Source organism: Crotalus tigris, unplaced genomic scaffold, assembly GCF_016545835.1.
Source record: "Crotalus tigris isolate CLP2741 ecotype Arizona unplaced genomic scaffold, ASM1654583v1 scf7180000017585.4430047, whole genome shotgun sequence".
NCBI lineage: Eukaryota > Metazoa > Chordata > Lepidosauria > Squamata > Viperidae > Crotalus > Crotalus tigris.
Window position 1 is genome coordinate 3,065,114 of NW_024096493.1, and position 25,597 is coordinate 3,090,710.

At 33.3% G+C, this 25,597-nt stretch overlaps 1 protein-coding gene across 5 annotated transcripts in view; it reads left to right on the forward strand.

Moving 5' to 3' along the window:
• The window catches only part of TRPM6 (transient receptor potential cation channel subfamily M member 6), an 82,935-nt gene that overhangs the window by 54,373 nt on the left and 2,965 nt on the right, over window positions 1-25,597 (forward strand). For 3 of the 5 annotated variants that reach the window (XM_039361472.1, XM_039361482.1, XM_039361488.1), the window contains 11 exons: window positions 926-1,052; window positions 5,000-5,097; window positions 7,007-7,071; window positions 7,593-7,618; window positions 9,016-9,066; window positions 11,259-11,324; window positions 11,638-11,924; window positions 12,839-12,921; window positions 14,889-15,094; window positions 21,642-21,693; window positions 22,453-22,553. In XM_039361472.1, coding sequence (XP_039217406.1) covers window positions 926-1,052; window positions 5,000-5,097; window positions 7,007-7,071; window positions 7,593-7,618; window positions 9,016-9,066; window positions 11,259-11,324; window positions 11,638-11,924; window positions 12,839-12,921; window positions 14,889-15,094; window positions 21,642-21,693; window positions 22,453-22,553 — 1,162 coding nt within the window. Of the gene's footprint in view, window positions 1-925; window positions 1,057-4,999; window positions 5,098-7,006; window positions 7,072-7,592; window positions 7,619-9,015; window positions 9,067-11,258; window positions 11,325-11,637; window positions 11,925-12,838; window positions 12,922-14,888; window positions 15,095-21,641; window positions 21,694-22,452; window positions 22,554-25,597 lie in introns of those variants that run through there. The other 2 variants (XR_005558885.1, XM_039361499.1) reach the window with 2 other exon arrangements.

Sequence of the window (25,597 nt, forward strand, 5' to 3'; positions counted from 1 at the left end):
ACTGACGTGTGTGGGTGTATGTGCAGTGATTGACTACGTGCGATTAACAAGATGTGAGTTCCGGCACCTTTTTGTTACAAAAAAAGCATATATATATGCTCTCTCTGTGTGTATGTATCTCTCTGTGTGTGGGTCTTTGTGAGGGGGGGGGATCTGTGTGATGTCATTAAACTTCTGGTGATATCTAATTGTTTGCAGACAGTGCATTACTAAAACAAAGAACAAATATTCCTCAAAAATAGAAGCTAGTGCTTCCAATAGAGGATGGTTATTTGTAAACTACAATGCATAGTTAAGATGTTTTCAAAGAAAAGCTGTTCATTTCCTCTAAAGATTATTTTAGAGCAGAAGGTTTTGGAGTAGTTAATCCACAGAGATAACTTTTTTTGTTCTGTTAATCATATTCCAAATTTTTAAATGTTTGATTAATGAGTCTTCTGGAATTAGTAGGATACAATCCACAGGAAAAATACATGTTTTAAGATTGATTGCAAACTTATAAGACTATTTGCTTAATCACTGGATGTCATTCCGTGAATAGATTTCCCCCAAAGTATTGTGACTTTTAATCCTACATTTGATGACATTTTTCCCATTGCAACTGATCGTTATATAAGCAAAATTGCTTCTTCCCTTCTGTCAACTACTTGTATTGCATAATGAGTACAATGCATGGAGCATACAAAGGCTTTTTTAAAAAATATCTTGATTTGATAAAAATTGGGGCTATGTATATTTTTGTACCTTGTTTCTGCTCTGTTTGATTCATGCAATTTCGCCCTTTTGTGCTCTAATCTCTGTTTATATGGGGATAACAGATATTGCTTTTAGGGGGCCTGAAATTATGACAGCAATCCAGGTGATATTCAAATGGTTATTTTTCTGGACCTTCTGCTGATTTTTATTTTCTCTTTTTTCTTGGCAGTTGATTACAGTAGATAGTTGCCCTCAGAGCATCCAAGTGAATTTGGAACCGCTTGACAGTAAACCTGCCGAAGACAAACTGGAACACAGGGCCAAATGGCTAACTGTGTCTCACTTCAAGCAACTAAGTATGTCACATTAAGCCCATGAAAATTACATACAGTAGTAAAAGAAAGCCATGCATACTGTTGAAAATAACCCCTTTAAGAGAGAAAGCTATAAAGATAGGATAAGAAACGTCTTGAAAAGAATTACAATATTATGAACTTGAAGAATAAATATATTCATTTTATTTCACAAGTTGTAGAACGTTGTGGGTCTACCATGATGGACAGAATGCACATGTTTTCAAATCATAAGTAACACATTACAGACAGTGGTGGGATTCAGCCAGTTTGCACCACTTCGGCACAACCGGTAGTTAATTTTTTGTTGCCCAGGCCCAGAATGGACTTGCGGAAGTGGCATCCACACAGAGAACCAGTTGTTCACATATTTGAGTCCCACCACTGATTACAGATATACAACTTACAGCAAATCTTGGACTGCTGTGAACATATGATTATTTTACAGAGTTAACCGGGTTTACTACTGAATGTTGGCTTGATCATCAGTATATTAATTTCCATTTGTGGTACAGTAAGAAGAAATTGCGTGGAACCAGCAAAACTTTAATGAGTTTCCCAAGAACAGGATTAGTTAACTTTATTCTGCCAGAAGTTTCCCTCTGAGGTTTGCAGGAGCCAAGCACTGATATAATTAGAAAGCTGGTATTTTTAGCCTGTTTTTATTGGTGGAATTTTTTTAAAATGTAAAATTCATGCCTTAAATATTGCACGGAGTTGACACATGCAAATTACCACTACTCTATCTCAGAATCACAGAAAGATTTAAAATATTTAGCACCCTTCATTCCCATGCCCCAAATTCTTTGATTTTCACCTACCTTATCCAGATCATATGAATAACAGGTAGTCTTCAACTTTATAACCACAACTGAGCCAAAAATTTCATTTTTTCTTTTTTTTTGTATTATATTTTACTGATTTTTAAAACATAAATCACTTAATAATTGGTGAACAGTGTGTTGTCTGGGTTTACATTTGTAAAACAATCACTAACAATTGATTTCTATAATCCATAATCCACATAATGGTTTTAGTTGATTTCCTCTTTTCCCCAAAATATTCTGTTTTGCAAACATTGAGTTAATACAATTCTTATTGTTTTGAAAGATGACAATTAAATATATTTTCCCTAATATTCCTAAAAATGATAATCACATCAATATAATATTTCTTTTCTATCCAATCATTCTGGCTGCCTTACTATAGATCTTGTTACAGTCCTTATTTAAATTTGTTTCTCCCACAAAATTCTAAGTATTCCTACTGGTTAAGATTTTCTCAAAAATTAATTACATTTAAACATTTAACTCTATTTTTTCCATATGAACCATCTCACACTTTTACATTTCTTAAGGAATAGATAAAACAGTGAAAAAAAAAGGAGAGCAAGAGTAAAGAAACATAAAAAATAACATACTACTTAAAATATATATCCCTCCTAAGCTACTATATATTTGTTTCCAAGATTTGTTATTCTTTTTGAGCATAATTAAAAATATGTTTAATCTTTAAATATTTTATTTTATACATCTAGTCAGCTAGTCCTTTAACTCTTATTCAAAACATTTTATCCATTATAATTTTCTTAAATTCAATCACATTTAAATATCTAAAGCATTTCCTTTATCTAAGCCATTTCAACTTTTTTATATTACTTATATCAGGAAATAGAATAAAAAAGGGGAAAAAAGCATACTATATTATTTAGGGGATTCATCCCTCTTAGAATTACATATATATTCCAAATCTTTTCTATTTCTTTAACCATAGTCAAACAAATGTTTTTTTTTCTACGTATTCTCTCTGGTAGGTCCCACCATCTATTGTCTTGATTTTCACTTTAGTCTTTTTCCTTTGCCCAGTATCTTTCTTAATCAATGTATTTTGCTGAGTCGAAAGGTTTTTCTATATGTTCGTAAATGTTATTGTAGAAATAAAAAGTAAATCAGATGAAATGTCTTTGTACGGGTCTTCTGCCTTTCTATGTTTGTTGAAAATCTTTTTCTTTTTCTTTCTCTCCGCTTGTCTTATTATTTCCTTTCTCTCCGATGTTCCTGACATTTCTACAGTCCATTTTATCCAATCTGTTTACTTGTCCTCAGATTTATTTTGTAGTTATTTTTTCCAATTCTTGTGAATTTTTTTCCACTAGGATTAAATCATGTTTCCTTGTTTTGTTAAGTTCCATCTTTAAGTCTCTATTCTCAATTTTGTATCCATGTATCTCTTTTATTTGCTCCTTCTCTGTTGTAGTTTTCTGGGAATTTTTTTGTTGTAGAGTTAACTTGGAAATAGATTGATTTATATTTTCAAAGTTATTTTGGATTTCTTTGTGGTTTAAAGTCAGTGTTGTTTAAATTAGTTGCAGTATACTATATATCTCCTCCTGTGGAGTATTTATGTTTTCTTGATATATTCTTTCTACATGTCTCTGATCCATGATGGCCAAGGATTTGAGTTTTTCTTTTCTTTCCTTTCCTTTCCTTTCCTTTCCTTTCCTTTTCTTTAGAAATAGCTTTAGAGTCCCAATTAAATAGATATTTGTAATCCAAATATTTCAAAAAATTTTTTTCTGACATTTATAAATCTCTGTCTACAGCTCAGATTATTGTCTTTTTTGTCACAGCTGTTCTTTGTTGTTAAAGTCTTCATCCACCACTAGGTGTCAGCATCTATTTGTTTTTCAATTTCCAAAATGAACAATTATCTTTAGAATGAGTCTTAACCATTCAACAATTTTAGATTTATCCAGATTTCAGTTTCAAATTTCAGGTTTTATATTTATTTCACTTCCATATATTTTGATCCTCCATAAAAAGATTAATTCACCGCTTCCGTTAGTATAAGGGTGGGGCGGAAATCCCCCTCCTTCCTTTTCGAAGGTATTTTGCTTCTTGGGGATCTTTTCCAGGAAATTAAATATAAAATAGAAAAGAGAAGATCAAATTCCTCACCCAGTTTCAAGCATGCTGTTCACAATTGTGCTGGTTAGTACTTTTGGACTTTGGTTGCAAGTAGCTTGAACTGGTTGATGAAGTACGACCAGCCTTTCTCCTGTTGGGTTAGAAGGCTTTCCCCAAGTCGAATGGAACAACTGCCGCCATTCCAGAATCGCTGGGGCACCCTTCTTTCTTCACCGCCTCTCTGGGGCAACTTAGACCCATTTAGGGTCCCCTGGCAGGGCAAAATTAGCCACGTGGGTGCAGAGAATCTGCAAGCCTATGACCAGTCACTACCGTGCAAAACTGGAAGTCCCTCAACTGAGCCTAAAATTTCTGTTGTTAAGCTAGACAGTTGTTAAGTGAGTTTTGCCCCATGTTACAATCTTTCTTGCCACAATTGTTTAGTGAATCGCTCCAGCTGTTAAGTTAGTAACAGGGCTGTTAAGTGAATCTGCCTTCCCCATTGCCTTAGCTTGTTAGAAGATCGCAAAAGGTGTTCACATGACCCCGGGACACAGCAACCGTCATAAATTTGAGTCAGTTGTCAAGTGTCTGAATTTTGACCAGATGACCATGGAGATGCTGCAATGGTTGTAAGTGTGAAAAACGGTCATAAGTCACTTTTTTCAGTGCCCTTGTAACTTCTGACAGTCACTAAATGAACTGTTAAGTTGGGGATTGCCTCTATTTGATTATATAAATCCTTTATCATCAAACCTGATTTTGCTAATTTCCTTTCCCATACCCTTCAGTCCCTTGGCTGACAACAATATCCTAGTGACAGTCAAATAAAGGGCGGGAAAAAAAAGGTTGTCTCTCATGATTAAAAAGAGTCCAGCATGAGGCAGTTCTCTGATGACATGGTATAATCTTTAGGAAAGTCCTATTTCTCAAAGGTAGAAGGTAAAAACCATCTTGCTTTAAATGGATTGATTAATGAGGACACTTTCACTTTTTGGGAACAAGATACTTGCAATAACTTTGAATATTTGTTTACTTGGCTAGGTTTAGATCATATCAGTTGTATGCATCAGGAAATGAAAAATCAAGAACTAGTGAGGCAGACAGTGCAAATCTGTGACTACTTGAGACAATCGCAAGAGGTAAGATGTGCCAGGGAGCTTTTTATGGTCTGTAATTTTTATTAAATGCTTGTGCTGTTATTTTAGGCTGAGCCTCTAGTGAGTACATTAAAGAACTAGATACTTTTTTAAGAGCAGAAGTTGCTGGTGAACAAATAGGTAATTAATCTCTACCCGATTCTGTAATAGCTTTGTTCCCTATGCCATCCGTCTGGTAAATTTGCAAGATTTGTTTTTCTCGTCATGCACATGTATACATAACCTGAACTAGATTGTTTTTTCTCTGTGTCATATAATATATGTGGATATATGCATAATTCTGTATTTATTTATTTTCATATTTCTGTAGTGTATATTAGAGGTGGTAACCCTTTGAGAGCTGTATGCAATGAAATTTCATTTTAATGTATGCCGATTAGTATACATTCAAAGTAACAATAAAGTTATTATTCTATTCTATTCTATTCTACTCTACTCTACTCTACTCTACTCTACTCTACTCTACTCTACTCTACTCTACTCTACTCTATTCTACTCTATTCTATTCTATTCTATTCTATTCTATTCTAATATTTTTAAAGATCAGTGATTAAAAAAACTCAACTTATCAAAACAAAGTAAAGGATATACGAGGAGGATAACTTTAAAAGTTGAGGCTTTATATGATTGTGAGTTGTTAAGGAAATAGCATAAAGAAGTAATATAGATTGTGCAATCCTTCAAGGGGAACCTTTGGAACATAGAAAGCTCACACAGAGCACATCTTCTCAATTTGTTAAAATAGCTACTTTTTTTCCGCAGGCTTATATCACTGTTTTGAAAATTACTTTCCATGGCTGTTCCCAGAAATACTTTCTGTAGTAGTTATGGAAAGTGGAAAAAGACATGTATATTATTATTATTATTATTATTATTAATCGCAGTCAGCCAGAAGTTCAGACTGGATTTGACATTTTTGTCTACCTATCGAGTCCTTACCAAGGACCTGGGATAGGCAGATGTAGATGTTTGAATTGATGGTATTACAGATATCATCGCAGGATGAAAGCAGTTCCTAGTAAGGCCGCCTTTTGCAAGGAACTGCTTCAAATAATAATAATAATAATAATCATTATTATTATTATTGTTGTTGTTGTTATTATTATTAAAAATGTTTCATGCACATTCCAGAATGTTCTGATCAACTCTTTTGAAGAACACAAACACTCCTGGTATAGTCTGCTGATGAAATAATTTTATATTAGCATTTTGAGACTTTCCTAAGTAGAATCCCTTTTACTTTCCTGATACCACTAAGTTTGCTAAGCTATCATACTAGATCTAGAGAAATATTTTATGTGAATTAAATATTATAATCAAGCTGAGCTGCTAAATGGAAGATTATGTATGTTCGCCACCTCAGGTGCCTTTTAAAGTAATAAAGATATGATAAAAATCAAACAAATAAACAAATAAAATTATGGAAAGCAAAAAAAATTTTGGCCCATTGTATAAATCTATAATGACCAAGTATTAATAACAAAGGTGTACTTAACAATATTTTGAGATGAAAATTAGAAGTGTAGCTTTAATTATGGTGTATATTCTTAAATGTTCTCTGCTGTTCAGCATTCTTAGTGAAGAACTATTAATGTTTGTGTGAGCATATTATATGAAGTGGTTAATTGTGTTTTAATATGATCAAACAATCCAGCTATTATAGCTTGTGAGTCACAAATACAGTTTATGAGGAATGGTTTCAGTAAACTGTAGTTCAAAGAAGCCATGATTTTGTGTACTATGTATACCTTTGGTATACCTAGGTATACCTATGTATACCTTCTGTATACCAGAAAAGAAGGTATATGGATATGGAAGTTACCAATCATGGACATAATTTTATTTAAAATGCCTATTCATAAAAATAATAGAAACAACAATCTGTTTTCAGGATTTAAATAACAGCATTGCTTGGACTAGGAAGAACAGAAAAAACAATCTGAGCAGAAGCTACTCGTAAGTGATAGATGACTTTGTTTTGATGGGATTTGGCCTTATTATTCCTACTATCTGACATGCTTTTGAGATCTTTAATCATTTAGCTGATAACCTCATTGAGATGTCCCATTCTAAAAAGTTATCACAAAGGACAAATTAAGTATATTTATATATGAATATAAATATGATTTCCATCTTTATGTGGTCCTGAAACTAGTGCCAAGAAATACTGTATGTCTGCATGAACGACTTACTATACATCAAGCAGATAAATGCTAGGTACAAATGATAGAATTTACAATTAAACAGAGTTTGTCTATCAGTAGTCATGAGAAATCAAGAAATGTAAGTTAGTGTGTGAATCCTGAATGAGCATAGACCTTATTGCAGTCAGTGTATTATCATTTGCAAAATTAGAATGAATAAAAACTTAGGTAAGTTTCCCAATGCAATTAACATTTTGTGTGTATACCTTTGTGTGTGCATGCATGTGTGTTAATTCAGACAAAGATAAAAACTCCAGTTTTTGTTTCCAATAGGTTGAGAAGTTTGAATGGAGATGGCAGTAAGTTTTTGGTTTTATTTGTAAATATGATAGTCAAATGCACATGTAGAACAAAGTTAGTCTAGAAAAACCTCTTGATACTAACTCACCTTTTTAAAGACTTTCTTATACGTAAACTGAGTCTAACCTATAATCTTCCAGATATGTTCATAGAGACTGTTAACATGTTTTGCTTAATCTTACCATTTACTGTAAATGTCATATAATATATGGAAAATAGATAGAAATTGAAAAAGAAAAATAAATAAATTAGGCATTAATTGTTACTTATATATTTGAAGGCCTCCACAATAATCCAAAGATGTTGCAGACCTGTAATGAGTGTTCAGATATTATATCAACAATTACTGCAAATTGTGATTAGTTTCAAACTATAATATCCATTTCTGGATTGCAAATCAAAAACTGTTTCAGAGTACTTGGACCATGTTATACCACTTTTATTTTATTTTGACTTCCACTTTTCACTACGTTTTAGTAAATGCTCCAAATTTTGGAATTGATACAGCAAAAGATATTCATTGGGGCACATCTAGATACTTTCAATGGATTTAACAGGGAAATATCACAATGTTCCTTTCCAAAATTCTCTCTTTATCTGTTCTAAAATTGAAATTGATATCATTACACCTATACTTCTTTCTTGCCCAATCTATCATCCTTGGAAAGCAGAATTAATAATACCACTAACTGCAATAGAGTTAAGTCAGTAACCACTTGACTTAAATTAAAATTTATATGTTATAAAAGTTATATTCTATCATCTTCAGTTATTTTATTCAGTTACCATCCTTTTTTCCTTTTGCCTTATATTGATTCATAATTTAATTTTGAACTGTATCTGGATAATTTGTCCCAGTATGTTATTTTAAACTACTGGCCTTTGACCATAAAAAACAGATCTATCTTTATAAAACTTACAATAAATGTTCAAATTCAGGGAAACAGAGTGTCTTTCAGTTAAATAAATTTTCATTTGAGTTGAAAGGCATCTTATTCTGGTATATATTTGGCTGTTATTTTAATTGTATTGGTACCTATGACACTGATTGTTGACTTTTTAAAGTATTATTTTAATTGTGTATAAATACAATTAAGATAATATTTTAAAAAATGGTTTAACCCTTTTGTAATCTGCCAAAAACTGCTAGGAATAGAGCCGAGATGTAGGTATTGTTAAATAAACAAATAATATTGTGATCCCTAGTATAATTATATGCTTTTTGACTGATAATTTAATAAAAAGAATTTTAATTAGCTCAAAGAAGGGCTTTACAGGAAGTTAAAAATGGATTCTCTTTCACTGCCAATCACTTTATGACAGTCTTGACTGCACAATACTCACAGCAGTGTACTTTCTTTCCATATTTAACATTAATGTTTTCAAAATATTTCAGATATCTCACACTCCTTAAAATCCCCTCAAGATTTGCACCATCATTACTCAGGTAGGTAGTGAGTATTTAAGTGAGTATGCTGAGTATATTAATTCTTTCCTTCTATCATTTTCTAATTATCTGACTTTGAAGTAGCTCATTATCAAGTGCCGTACATTAAAATAATTCCTAAGAGAGTATCTTGGGGACATTAAGATAATTTATTATGTTAGCACTGCTTTCTGTGTGCCAAGTAGTTGTTGGTAAAATAAATTGGTTACTGGAAAAGATAATAATAGATCTACAATCAAAAGCCATAGAAAGAAAATTTCTTTTGTAATATCATTTCTTTTATAAATATCATTTCTATTATGTTTAGGAAATATAATAAGATGGTGTAGAGATTGAGGATCAGCTAGTTCAGTTTCTGATCAAATAAATCTGCTTTTAGTATCAATCCCTAGTGAATTCATATCCTAAAATGATTTCACGCTGCATCAGAAGCAATGAACACAATTTGAACTTGCCAAGATGTTACATATTCAAAGCCGATTTCATTCTCTACTAGATGAAATTTGTGATACCTACCAGCAGATGTCCTTGCTGTCACACATTTAAGAACATATGCATCTCACAGTCTTTGCAAATACTGTCCCTGATGAGATTGCTAAATGAAGTATTTGTAATATGTAATAATTGTATGATAGTCAGAGGTAGTATACTGTTATTGCAGAAAGTATGAAAGCTGTTATATCAGAAACACATATCAGCATATACCAAACCTGCTGTGGTCAGTATAGTATATATTAAAAATTCAGCCATGATGGATTTTCATGAAACTTAAACGAAATCTATTCAAACTTTACACATTAATTTTTTTAATTAATTTTTACTGAATCATTTTTTTAGCAAAGTTAAAAACCAAACTAAAGACAACAATAAAAAATAGTAAATGGTGAAAAAAAAAATAGAAAAAGAAATAGAAAAAAGAAAAAAGAAAAGAAGAAATACATAAATGGCTTCCGATCTCCTTGATAACAGTTTTAAATATATTTGTATTTTGCCTTCTTTACCTAATGTTATATCATAATTTCCTTCTTTCCATAAGCTACTCTTTCTAATCTTTAAAGCCATAAATCATAAGTTCATTTTTCTCTTTTTTCAACAAAAAGTCCCTAAGGACTGTCCAGTCACTGGTAAATGTACTTGTTGATCTTTTACTAGTCAAGTGATCTTGCCATCCCTATTACTTCTGTCATTTTTACCAACCATTCCTTCTTTGTGATGTTTCAGAGTCTTTCCATTTTTGTGCATATAGTCATCTTGCAGTTGTAATCATGCATAAAAAGAACGTAACAGGGAAGACATTACAATTGTGATTGTTGGGGAGAATTTTTATAACAAAAATCTTTTGCCAAGGATAATGCTTTTGTTTCAAATAATACCTATTCTGATAATGGCAGAAAGATATATCAAAGTGTATATGACAAGGAAAAAAAACCCCAAGTGTTAAATATATTTTCTGGTAAATGATTCCAGAAAAATTGTCTAGAATGTATACGATAGTTCAGATTTATGTTGGAAATGTGAAGGGTCATTTTGTAACTACTAAAGTTTATAAAAATGCTTAGAGAAATTCCTGAAATGCCACTAATCCATTTTGATTTATATCCAGCAATAAATACATCCCATATTATTGTCTGCCTTGCTAAATGAGAAGAAATATAGAAAGGGATACCTTGAGTTCAGACAAAGTTTCAGTAATTTGCCAAAGATCAAGGGAAACCTAGCTTCAAATCTTAATAACTGTTGTCAGTATTAGATCAGTTGTGGGGGTTGAAATGATATCAGATATTGCCCATTTTATTTAAATCAGAAGAATAAATTCAGTGAGTGGCCCTTGGTGGTTGAATAAATGATTTTGATTGTTTTTTTAAAAAAGGTCTTCCAGTGCTATAATGTTTATTTAAGTTCTTTTCCAACTCTGAGTCTTGGTCCAGCATATTTATGTTGCCCATTCAAGCCAGTGGCCCAGTGTGAGAAAACTAAAAATGCTGAAATAACTCATAAGATAATTTTATAACTAATTAGTTTTACTTCCATGAATGAAAATAAAACATTGCTCTGATCACTTCAAAAGTTGTACTGTATTTTGTCTCCCACTCGAAGGCCTTATGTAGGAGTAGGAGTTCTTTTTCACTTTTCTTTTTTTAAAAGGATGGGAAAATCATTTCAAATCATATGAATAACTTGCTATTTTGCAGCTGTTGAAAGAAACAATTTAATGAGGCTGGCTCAAACAATCCCTTTCACACCAGTGCAGTTTTTTGGTGAGTACCATGCTGATGTATGAAAACATTTCACTCATTAGGAAAATTCATAATAATTTAGACTTCAAATGTACAATCATGCTATTGTCTGGTTATTTTTATTAAGTCAAATCATGACTCATTTCTCTCTCTCTCTCCCCCTTTCATCTCTGTCTCTATCTCTATCTCTACCTTTTATATTATTTTGTATAATATAAAGAAATAAATGGACAATATTGTTATTAAAAATCCTTGCATTTTTCTTCTATTGTTAATCTCATTGTGTTTTTCACAATATCTCCCATTTATTTATTTATTTATTCAATTTATTTAGCTGGAGAAGAAGTAACGATTTATAGACTGGAAGAAAGTTCACCTTTGAACCTTGATAAAAGCATGTCCTCTTGGTCACAGCACGGAATGGCTGCCATGATTCAAGTTTTATCTCAGGAGGAAATGGATGGAGGTCTGAGGAGAGCTATGAAAACTGTCTGTACCTGGTCTGAAAATAATGTGCTCAAGTTAGGTGAAGTTTTCATTGTAAAATCTTTCCTTCCTGAAGTTGTTCGGACTTGGCAGAAGATCTTCCATGAAAGCACTGTCCTCCATCTGTGTCTCAGAGTGAGTATAATCTGATCAGCACTATAGAACGAACCCTCACTGTGGTCCACCGTGTTTAAAATGGTGGTTCACCAAGAGGTCTGTCAAATCCCGCTTGTCACCTAAGTCCCAACTCTGTGAACAGCTATCTTGTGTGAACGCCATCACTGCCTTAGCCCTGCCTCACCACGTGCCCTAAAAGTATGTGTATTCATGAGAATGGCTAAAATGGATTAATTGTAGCACACAGATGGTAATACCAGTAAATACTAGTATTCTCAGGTAAATATTGCACTGTATTCTGACTAGTACCAACCTAGAAATTTCTTGATATTTAGAACAATTAATCAGTGGAACAGCTTGCCTTTTAGAAGTTGTGGGTGCTCCATCACTGGAGGTTTTTAAGAAGAGACTGGATGGCCATTTGTCTGGAATGATATATGGCCTCCTGTGAGCAGGAGTTGAACTAAAGACCTCCAAGGCCCCTTCCAACTCTGACATTGTATTATTCTGTAGTAGGGAACACAAAGCTGTTAATATCCTTGTAGAAGAAACTGGAAAGATCAGACAAAGTATACTTCTTATTTGTCAGGGAAATACAGGTACATATGAACATCTTGTAAATTAGTTTGTGATTTTGTTTTCTAAGAAGACTAAATTTTCATCTTGTCTTTTGAATGACACTTATGAGTGGTTTTAAGTTTTCCCCACCCAAGTCAAATAGTAGTTTTTGGTACAATCTCTGGAATTTCAGAATTCAGTTCTTACTTCATCTCTGGAAAAAGTCACTGGGCAGACTTAGCCAAATCACATTGTTTCATTACAATCTTAAAAAGTACTTAAAATGTGGATTGAAATAGCACTAATTTGTTAAAATGTTATTTTAAACATTACTGAAATATTATACTTAGGGTTTTTTTTGTTATTATTCTTAGGAAATACAACAGCAAAGGGCAGCTCAGAAATTGTTATATACCTTCAATCAAATGAAGCCTCATAGCATTCCATATACTCCAAGGTATGAAAAATGTGTTTCTAGAAATAGTGTAAAAGACTAAACCTATTCATTTTATATATTGTGGGCTGGTTTAATTAATAATATCTGTCATTAATACACAATCTGTCATTAATACACAATCCTGTGCTAGAATTCCAACAATTATTAGAGGAACAGAAAACTATTTATTCACATGTTTTACATATTATTATAGTCTATATTCCATCAAAATGGAAGCAGTGACAGATTTTATTTTCTTGGGCTCCAAGATCACTGTAGATAATGGCGGCAGCCATGAAATTAAGAGACGCTTGCTCCTTGGGAGGAAAGCTATGGCATAGCTATAAAACCATAGTCATGAGAGTTGGACCATAAGGAACACTGAATGCTTTCGAATTGTGGCGCTGGAGAAGACTCTTGGGTATCCCTTGGACTGCAAGGAGATCAAATCAATCAATTATAATGAAAACCAAACCTGATTGTTCTTTGGAAGAACAGAAAATGAAACTGAAGCTCAAATACTTTGGTCACCTAATGAGAAGTTAAGACTCATTGGAAAAGACCCAGATGTTGGGAAAAACTGAAGACAAAAGGAGAAGGGGACAACAGAGGATGAGATGGTTAGATCATATCATCAACACAATGAACATGAATTTGGACAAACTCCGGGAGAACAGTGAAGGAGAGAGTGTGCTACGATCCATTGGGTCACAAAGAGTCAGACATGACTTAGTGCTTGAACAGCAACAACAATATTCCATGATTCCTCCCCCTCCATCTCTTTAAATAGTGACACCAAAACCTGACATTACAAACAAACAATATACTGCTTTTCAGGATCCTGATAAATCCTAAAGGGATGATCCACCATATTAGATATTTATTCAGGGAAGACAGTTAATTTGGGGCTTATTTTAACTTTCTCTCCCTCTCCCTCCCCCTCTCTATCTTATCTTATCTTATCTTATCTTATCTTATCTTATCTTATCTTATCTTATCTTATTGAGAGCGGGCAACTAAATTTCATTTTTGATGTGTTCCATTGCGCCCATAGTATAAAAATGACAATAAAGGTTATCTTATCTTATCTTATCTTATCTTATCTTATCTTATCTTATCTTATCTTATCATCTTATCTATATCTATCTTGTTCCTTTTGTTCAATTCAGTGCTGACAAAATTGCTCAAGTCAGATAGCAATATAGCAGGATAAAATCCTTTTAAAGTGTATACATTAATATTTTTCCTACTTCAAGCTTCTCCATTCTTCTGTATTCGTTTAATGAGCAGCATCAAAACTTCATTCTAAATATTTAAAATGAAGATTTATTTGATTTACAAGATAATAAGTAATACAAGACATGCTTTTAATTCTGCGAACAGTGGTTTCATTTGCGTATCCAGCTTCAGAAATAACAGAAAACATTACTCTGAATTAGGAAGTATCAGAAAACTGCTGATTATTGCAAAAAAGGGGGGATATGTTAATAATTTTGTGAGAATCAATCATTTCTTACATGTATATCAGGAAATCACCAGTGAATCTTCTAGGCTGCTATTATTATACTTTTATTCTGTTGTTAAACTACTGGTGGTGATTTGTCTTCTGCAATTTGTTTGCCACAATTATGATAATAGATTTCCTCAAGAGGGTGCCCAATTTTTTCCTCAAGCTTGGAGGTTTTATGAAGCCCAGTCTGAAAATTAGGGCCTCATCACTCTTATTAATTATCTCAGGACACCTTTTTGGCTATAGTCCTTTACTTACTTATTTGGGAATAAATGCCATTTAATTCAATTAGGTTTATTTCTGCATAGACATGGATAGAATAACCTTAATTTGAACAGATACTTTGCACATACTTATGTTTTTGAATGTTGTTAAAGATTATGATGTTGATGAAAATTGTACATGAGATTAGTACCTTTTATTTATCAAAAGCAGGGTGAAGAACACCTCCTGAAAAGATACTATCCTTTCTTTTCAGATTCCTTGAAGTGTTTTTAATTTATTGCCATTCAGCCAATCAATGGCTGACAATAGAAAAATATATGACAGGAGAATTCCGCAAGTACAATAACAACAATGGAGATGAAATCACCCCTAGCAATTTGCTGGAAGAAGTTATGCTGGCTTTTTCTCACTGGAGTTATGAATATACCCGAGGAGAACTTCTTGTGTTAGATTTGCAAGGTGAGTAAAAAAGACTGAACCATGAAAATCAGGAAAAATCAAAGCTAGAAAAAATGGCTTAGGACACTTGAATGGCTAATGCACCTATTTGGGTGTTAGCATTTGTGAACCATAGTATAGCTTATCAGATACAAGAAAAATTCTATGCATGCAGTCCATGATATACATATGCATGTGCACGGACACACATACAGACAGACAGACCCGCCCCCCCCACAATCTATTGTTAATGGTTGATTGATTAACAGTGACTTCTAGGCCTGTGCATGTGCATCTACAGAAGATTGTGCAAGCACGCCATGGGCTCCGCCCTTTGTTTGTTATGTGAACAACATTGATACTGCATTTCTGCTTTCATCATTGTACCTTCTTTCCTACCATCCATGCAAATGCCATGGGGGCCTGTGTGAATCAGTATTCTGAAGGACCTGGCAGATGTTATCTCAGAACCATTGCACCACATCTTTCATAAATCCTGGAGCACCGGAAAAGTACCTGAAAATTGGAAAAGGGCTGATGTGGTCCCGATTTTCAAGAAAGGAAAAAAAACAGACCCAGGAAACTACAGACCAATCAATTTAATATCAATACCTGGGAAGATCCTAGAAAAGATAATAAAAAAAACAGATCTGCGAACAACTAGAAGCAAACAAAGTCATAACTAGTAGCCAGCATGGGTTTGTTAAAACAGATCATGCCAAACCAATCTTATTTCATTCTTTGATAAAGTGACTAAACTAGTAGACCAGCAAAATGCAGTGGACATAATATACTTAGATTTCAGTGCGGCATTTGACAAAGTAGACCACAACCTACTTCTTGGTAAGCTAGGAAAAGGTGGAATAGACAACATCACCATCAGATGGATCTGTAGCTGGCTGGCAAACCGTACTCAACAAGTATCCTCAATGGCACCATATCCACATGGAGAGCAGTGGGGTACCACAAGTTCTGTCTTAGGCCCAGTACTCTTCAATATCTTCATAAATGATTTAGATGAGGGAATTGAAGGGCAACTCTTCACATTTGCAGATGATACCAAACTGCCAGGAGTAGCCAACTCTCCAGAAGACAAACTCAGAATCCAAAAAGATATTGACAAATTTAAACAATGGGACCTCTCCAACAAAATGAGTGAATGTGGAAAAAATGAGTCTTACATTTAGGCAGGAAAAATCAAAGGTACAAATACAGATTGCGTGAGACCTAGCTTAAAAATAGTAACTGTGAGAGGGACCTTAGAGTCCTAGTGGACGATCACTTGACTATAAGCCAGTAGTGTGCAGTAGCAACCAAAAAAGCTAATATAATTCTGGGTTGTATAAATGGAGGCATAGAATCAAGATCATGCAAAATATTATTACCGCTTTATAAAACCCTAGTAAGACCAAGACACCTGGAATACTGCAGCCAATTTTGGTCACCATATCACAAAAAAGATGTTGAGAGTTTGGAAAAAATTCAGAGAAAAGCAACAAAGATGATCAAAGGCCTGGAGACTAAAACATACGAAGAATGGCTACGAGAATGGTTGGGTTGGCAAGCACACCGACAAAGCTTGACCTCTTGCTGATATGGGGAAAAATGATGACACAGAGATTGTTTGATACAGCAGTCATAGCCTTGCCACATCTGCATTCTTGAAGTAGTGAAATTTGGAGTACTTGTGTTAACCTGGCAAGTTCATGCTATAGTATATGTATTAATCTTTTGAGTACCGCTGGTTGCTAGTATAGAACATCTTTCAAAAAATACAGGTTAGATGCATCCATATTTTTGCTTTCATGCTACCTTTCTTTTTTTTTATTGAAAGTTTTTTAAATTTTACAAAACAAATCCCTTCCCCAAGCCCCCCCACCCTCCCATACCCTCCCCCACCTCCCCAAACCTCCCAAACCCTCCCCCAACCTTCCCAGTACAGGCTTAATTAAAATTTTTCAAAAAAAAGAAAAAAAACTTAAAACACATATAAATCCTAAACAAATCTAAATACATTAAATTAAATAGGTTATCTTCTCTAAAAAATAATAATTGCAATCATTAAACACGTTATAATATACTCTAAACATTTTCTAGTATCATACTTATATTATTATCCATCATTCTGTATAAACTCCCTCCAAAACACAAATTTAAACATCACTTTCTTTGAATATCTATACCTACAATATAAAATCTAATCTCTCCTTCTTTCTTTATCCTAAAACACAAAAATAAACATATAAACATTCATTATATCATTAAAACTAAATACTCTTTAAATACTTAAACTAAATAGTTAAACTTAAACTTCCTATCTAAGATTTTCATTCAATCTCCATAATCTTCTCTCCTATCAAAAAAAACTTAAAAGACAATATAAACATTCATTATACCATTAAAACTAAATACTCTTTTAAAAAGTTAAACTAAATACTTAAACTTAAACTTCTTATCTAAGATTTTCATTCAATCTCCATAATCTTCTCTCCTATCAAAAAAAAACTTAAAAGACATATAAATCCTAAACAAATCTAAGTACATTTAATTAAACAAGTTATCTTCTCTTAAAAATAATAATAATAATAAAAACAAACCCAATCATTAAAGATATTATAATATACTCTGAACCTTTTCATATCATACTTATATTATTATCCATCATTCTTTATAAACTCCCTCCAAAACACAAATTTAAACATTACTTAAAACATTAAAATTCCCTTATACATATTTAAATCTTTACCAATAACAAATTCCATCCACAATAAACACATTCCTTATCAATCTCTCTTATCCATAAATCTAAAAAAAAATGCTTTAAAATCTGGCCTTAAAGATAGCTCCAAAAAGTTTGTAAATCCTGCTTCTCCCGCAGACTCAGTACTCTTTTGAATACTTAAACTAAGTACTTAAACTTAAACTTCTTATCTAGAATTTTCATTCGGTCTCCATAATCTTCTTTCCAATAACCAATTCCATCCACAGTAAGCATATTCCTTATCAGTCTCTCTTATCCATAAACCTCGAAAGAAGTGCTTTGAGATCTGCCTTAAAGGTAGCTCCAAAAAGTTTGTAAATCCTGCTTCTCCCACAGACTCAGGAACCAATACTTGTGAGGCTTCCTTAACCTCCTTCTTCTGTTGCTCTTTTTCTTTACATTTATGTGTTACACAAGTTATCCTCTGCTCCTTCATCTCAACTTGTTGAGGCCCCTCGAACTGAGATTTCCCATCCTTCATTAATATAGGCTCTTCAGACTGCGATTCTACCCTTAAAGGTTGCTTCAAAAAGTTTATAAATCCTACTTCTCCCGCAGATTCAGAAACCAATGCTTGTGGGGCTGCCTTGACCTTCTTCTGTTGCTCCTTTTCTTTACAGTTATATGTTGCACAGGTTATCCTCTGCTCCTCCATCTCAACTTGTTGAGGCCCCTCAAACTGGGATTTCCCAATTTTCATAAGTATAGGCCCTTCAGACTGCAATTCTACCTTCTTTTCTTCCAAAGCTTTAAACGTAATAGATGGCGATGAACATACCCCCAGGACCAAAGTATAAAAGTCTTTTGCTTTAGAAACAGTATTAAGTTTATAACATATCCCCAGGTAACTCACCACCATTCCAGTCAGAACATCCCATCTGAACAAAATTCGTCTCTTTTTAAGTTCATCTGCTAAAAAAGCAAACTCCTTTCTTCTTCTTAAAATTTTAGATGGGATCTCCTTTAAAATTATAACATCTTGTGAAGCAATTTGAAACCTCTTCTTAAAAAAAGCTTGTATAATTTCATTGCGCAGGGATCTTTTCCCAAAGTAAATTACCACATCTCTTGGCAAATTCTTTTGCTCTGCCACCACAGAGTTAACTCTAAATGTATTTTCAATTTCACTAAGTATTTCCTCTTTTTCTTTATTCAAAATCACAGCAAAGTCCTTTGCAACCATCTCTCTCAGATCTCCTTGCACAGACTCCCTCAAGCCTCTGATTCTTAAAGCATATTCTATTTGTCTATATTGAAGCATAAGAATCTCATCTTGAAAATTTTCCATCTCTTTTTCCATGCTTTCAAATTTTCCCTCCATCAATTCAACTTTTTCTACTACCTCTTCTACGCGAGAGTTCAGCTTTTCAAGAACAGAGGCAACTCCTTTTAAAGCCAAAACTATCTCTTGCCTCAAAATCTTATTATTTTCCTCTAAAATCTCTTTCATTTATCCCCTAATTTGAGATATAACATTTCCCATCATATCTTGCAAATCCTTCACCCTTATTGAGTGTGCCAAGGAAGAGGGTGAAGCTGTTGATTTAGGTTGTTGCGCTGATGATAACACTGAAGAAGAAACCACCTTAGGAGCTGTAGGAATTACTGGACGCTTTGGAGCCATCTTAAAAAAATCTTTACTCCTTCTTGAGAATTACAAAAATTAAGCAAAAGAAAAAGAGAGATTAACTCCAAAAAAATCAAAAAATCCTTCAAAAGGAGATCATTATAATAAAAAGAGAGGAGTTAAAAAAAAAGAAAAGGGAAGAAGGAAAAAATGATTAAATAGAAAAAAATCCATTCCATTTTTTAAAAGTACAAAAAACAAAACAAAAAAGTTAAACAAAAATAATAATGCTTCTAAAATCCAAACCCAAGATCCAAAAATCATTATAAATAATTAAGTCCACATTCCGTTCCAATCATTTAAAAAAAAGGGAAAAAAAACACCAAAAAGCTTGCCGATTGCCATTCTACCTTCCCAAGGGAAAGAAAAAAAAAACACTAAAAAGCCTGCCGATCACCATTTTACTTTCCCTTTCAACAAAGGAAAAAAAAATAAAAAGAGGGAATATAAAAGTAAAAATAAATCTTTAAACTTAAAATCCAAATAAAATCAAAGAAAGCAAAAGCTAACTCCTCTACTCAGCTCTGTCCGCTTGTAAAAAAACTCATCAGATCACTTTAATCGCGGAGGTGGTTGCAGCGGCTTGTTTTGTCCCTAGGGACAAAGCAGCTGGGAAGCGGAGACAGTCTGAACTCCGTGGGAGCACTCTTTTCACCCCCCAAAAAAAGCCTTGGGGGTGCATAAGAGGCTCTACCACTATTCAGACAACCCTCTTCCCCCCCCTTTGCCTGGGAGGGGGATTTTGAACCGCTGAACAGCTGATGTCCGCTGTTCATAGCGATTCAAACACTTACCCAGGAGGACGACTACAAAGTAGCCGCCATCGCGTGCGCAGATCCACCGGAAGTCCATGCTACCTTTCTTTAATGGAATTGTAAAGTTGTGTGCTTCTAGCGGCTCCTATTATTCTGGCTGCTTTTAAGTCTTTCTTGTCTATATTATTTTTGATATATTACTGTATTAGAATTTGCATATGTATTCCTGCACTTATCTGGATCTAGAGATTAACAGGAAGCACTTAATTTCTGAGTGTACATTTGTGTAGTTATTCAAGAATAAGGTTGCCTATCTTGCAGACACCTCTAAGATTAGCTGTTAATAAATTCTATTTCTACATGAAGTTGGACTGTCAAAATATATAATTCACAGTGAGCAAGGAGAATAATAAATTTGGCAGGAGGGTGCTGCTAGTGTAGGGGTGAACGTTCCCAATGTGGAGCCAGAGAAACTATGGAAACTATGAGTTGTTATAGATTCTGGTCCATATGTTGGCATTGTTAACAGAATAGAGAATTTTAAAAATAAGAAACAATATTAAGTATCTAAATCTATCAGTTATATACAGTATATTGTAATAGAATCAGAGATTCCTGTTCCATGTTCTGTATACATAATAATGAGGATTCAGATTTACATCACTTAAAAAAAAAACACTGTTTTAAAGGAGGTTAACTTGTGCCAAAGCAAAGCATCAATCTCTAGTGCTTCATGAATGCTATGAGATCCCACAGAGATCAGCAAGGAAGCATCCTTGAGGACTAGTTTGCCTTCTGATAAATGGATATTTTGGGACTGGCCATTTTGTAACTAGAAAGCCTTCCATGGAACCTTTCACAATTCCAGATTGGCCTATAAAAGTTATCCAACTCTGACATAAATAAATGAAACATTAATATGCTCAATGTAAGCTATTGTTTCAGGACAGCAAAACAAGCTTGTGCAGTAAATTATATATAGTATCCAAATTTCAGTATTGATCCAGATATTCTAGAGCATATGAAGGTTTCAGAGCTGGACTATGTTTATGCTGTTGATCTGTTTTATCCAAAGTAGCGAGGTTTCCTTGCACAGCATAGGAAGTAGTTTTAGTTCTTTCTGACATTGCAACATGTATTCTATTTATATATAGTTCCAGCAAAATACATTTGGATCCACAAAATATTTTGTCTTTATGATGTTTGCTTTACATTTAAATGAAAAATGTCTTAAAAATAGTTGCGTGTGCAACATTTCTTTGTCGTAGTCTAATACAATTTATAATTTTAACATTGCTTTTTCATTTTTATTCTGTAAACAAAAAATTAGATAACTATATCATAATTGCATAGGTTATAATTTCACAAATGGTTTTTAGGAAGACAATTACCTTCTGATAACCATTATAAATTTGAATTCTTCAGGTGTTGGAGAAAACCTCACAGATCCATCTGTTATTAAACCTGAAGACAAACAGTATGTATCTCATGTAAATTTATCATATAAAATGTGACATATATTCTATGATTCAATTAATCTCCAATATTAACTGTAATGCACATATGCATATTTTTACACATTGCTGACAGTGTTTTCTTTTTGGTTAACAACACAGTTTTGTATTTGTACCTTTTTATGTGGCCGATTAAGAATAATGTAATGCATTCACAAAAACGTAACACAAGAAAACTTAATATGAGCTATAAATACAGATATTTATGAAAAACCTGGCAATAGAAGAGATAAATATTTGACTTATTGGAGTGATTATTTCTGGTTTCCAAGTTCATTTCAGATACAACAGATAGTGCTGAAGTTAATACGTTGTGCCTTGTGGATTAAATAGGCCATTTAAATCCTAGGAATGTACAAGAAATGGACTACAGTTAATGAAATGTTATCTAACCATAGTTTCTTAAAGTAATGCTCATGACACTAGTTGAAGGATTAGGTTTTACCCTCCAGCTACTTTGCAAAGTGGTATCTGTGTCAAACTAGATTGTGGCTATGAGTTTAGAACATTAATTTTTAATAACTGCTACATCCTCTAGGCTAATAGAAGCTCACACAATGGAGCACTTCTTATTCCATTCCTCCTGCACCCATCCTCCAATCTGTTTAGACAGGTCCCCCCAAAACATGGCATACAATTAAGCACATTTGTGATATGCAGGTGGAAAAGATATGTACAGATACTATGGCATTAATTATTCCTTTGTTATTTTCAAACTCTAGAGGGATGGCCTTTGGACCAGCAAATCTTGGAGAAGAAGCCTTCAAAAACTTCATTTCAAAGCATTGCTGCAATTCTTGTTGCAGGAAACTCAAACTTCCTGGTATGGAGTAGCAAGGCTTTGCATGTTTTCAAACAAATCTGAGCTTAGAGCCAATCCCTGAATCTAGGACTGAGCGCTTTGCATTGACATTGGTAACAAAGTACTCCAAGAAGGAATCGTACAAATTTACATTTTCCATTAATATTTTGAGGGTCCACACAATAGAAAAAAGAAATACTAAGCCTTATTTATTGGTTTTGTATTTCACATCTGAGTGTGGCAAACTCTTTAAATATCAGGTGCATTTTTTTTAAAGCCAAAAATCTCACTTGGCTTTTCATGTTCCATTCCAAAGATGAAAGGGACAAGAAAATGAATATATATATATATATATATATATATATATATATATATATATATATATATTATACATATATATTACATTGCATTCCATAGTATCACATTAAAATTGGCCAATTTGTGGAAGGCCCCAATGTCAAATTAATCACACAATCATGTCCTTTTTCTAAATAGGATATTAGATTAGTTTTTTAGTAGAATGACTAAAGCAGTATATTTAAAGGTTAAATAAGCAGCCTTTCATTTCTTTTTTACAATCTAATGCATTATAGGAAGGAACTAATAATAAAAGTATTTATTTTTGTCCTGTATAATTAGTATATTATATGAAGATGCCCTGCTTAGTTGAAGATATGTCTCTTCAGTTACTAATATTAATGCATATTACCAAAATCCATCTGGATGATAGAGATGCTCTTTTGAAGATCTATCTACTTAGATTTTGGACCCTGCAGCAAGCTTCAGAATGATAACATTGATCTTAAAAGATAAGTTTCTTTTTTTTTTTTATTGAAAATTTTTAAATTTTTACAAAAACAAATCCCCTTCCCGTACCCCCCCCAACCCTACCTCACCCCCCTCCTCCCCAACCTCCCAAGCCCTCCCCTGAACTTCCCAGAGCTAAGTACAGGCTTAATTAAGAAAAAAACTTAAAACACTTTTAAAACCTAAACAAATTTAAATATAATCATCATTCTATATAAACTCCCTCCAAAAACGCAAATTTAAACATTACTTTCTTTGAATATCTATGCCTATAATATAAAATCTAATTTCTCCCTCTTTCTTTATCCTAATACAAAAAAATAAACATATAAACCTTTGTTATACCATTAAAACTAAATACTCTTAGAAAACTTAAAATAAATACATATTTCCTTCAATCTTCATAATCTTCTCACCTATCCAAAAAAAAAAACTTAAAAATCCTAAACAAATCTAAGCAAATTATTTTCTCTTAAAAATATTAATAATAATATTTAAAAACTTGAAACACTTTTAAATCCTAAACAAGTCTAAATACAATCATCATTCTATATAGACTTCCTCCAAAAACACAGATTTAAACATTACTTTCTTTCCTAAACAAATCTAGACATTTAATTAAACAAATTATTTTCTCTTAGAAATATTAATAATAATATTTAAAAACCAAATTTAAGCATTACTTGAAACTTAAACAAGTTATACTCCCTTCGAAACACAAATTTATTAGAATCCCCTCACTGAAATAAACAAATTATAATCCCTTCAAAACACAAGTTTAAACAATATTATCATTAAAGGTTTAAAACTTAAAGCTGAAATATATCATGTTTAGACATTACATAAGACATTTTCCAAAAACGATATAAGTTTAACTTCTCCGACAATCTCAATAGTAAACTTCGTGTCTAAAGTTCTCATTCAATGTCCATAATTTTCTGTCCAATAACCAGTTACATCCACTATAAACACAAACTTCTTATCTAAAATTTTCATTCAATATCCATAATCTTCTGTCTGATAGCCAGTTGCATCTACTATAAGCACAATCCATATCAGTCTCTCTTGCCCGCAAGCATCGAAAAGAATGCGTGGAATTCTGCCCTTGAAGATCGCTCCAAAGAGTTTGTAAGTCCTGGTTGACCCCCAAGCTCAGGAATCAGTACCTGTGAAACTTCCTCAACCTCCTTCTTCTGTTGGTCTTTCTCTTTACATTTATATGTTACTTTTTCTTTACATTTATATGTTGTACCAGTCTCAAGGACCGATACCTGTAAAACTTCCTCAGTGAATTCCTCCTTGTGTTGATCTTCACAATTATAAGTTGTACAAGTTATCCTCTGCCCGTTCCTCTCTTGTCGGTGCCCCTCAAGCTGAAATTTCCCAATTTCCATTTCTGAAGATTGCTCCAAAGACTTTGTAGGTCTAACTTCCGAAGCCAATACAGGTAAGGATTCCTTAAATTCCTCCTTGTGTTGATCTTTACAATTGTAAGTTATACAAGTTATCCTCTGCCCGTTCCTCTCTTGTTGATGCCCCTCAAACTGAGATTTCCCAATTTCCATTTCAGGCAGCAATTCCACCCTTGAAGATTGCTCCAAAGACTTTGTAGGTCCAACATCTCCCAGAGATTCAGAGACCACTGAATATGAAACTTCCTTAACCTTCTTCTGGTGCTGCTTTTCTTTGGAATTATGTGCTACACAAGTTGTCTTCTGCTCCTCAATCTGGACTTGTTGAGACCTAATAGATGGCGATGCACATACCCCCAGGACCGAAGTATAAAAATCTTTTGCTTGAGAAACAGTATTAAGTCTATGACATGTCCCCAGGTAGTTCACCACCATTCCAGTCGGAACATCCCATCTGAATAGAATTTTTCTCTTTTTAAGTTCATTTGCTAGAAAAGCAAACTCCTTTCTTCTTCTTAAAATTTTAGATGGGATCTCCTTAAAAATTATAACATCTTGTGAAGCAATTTGAAATCTCTTCTTATAATAGGCTTGCACAATTTCATTGCGTAAAGATCTTTTACCAAAGTAAATTACCACATCTCTTGGCAGATTCTTCTGTGCTGCCACCACAGAGTTAACCCTAAATAATTTTTCAATTTCACTAAGTATTCCCTCTTTTTCTTTATTCAAAATCAATGCAAAGTCCTTTGCAACCATCTCTTTCAAATCTCCTTGCAAAGACTCTTCCAGGCCTCTGATTCTTAAGGCATATTCCATTTGTCCATATTGAAGCATAAGAATCTC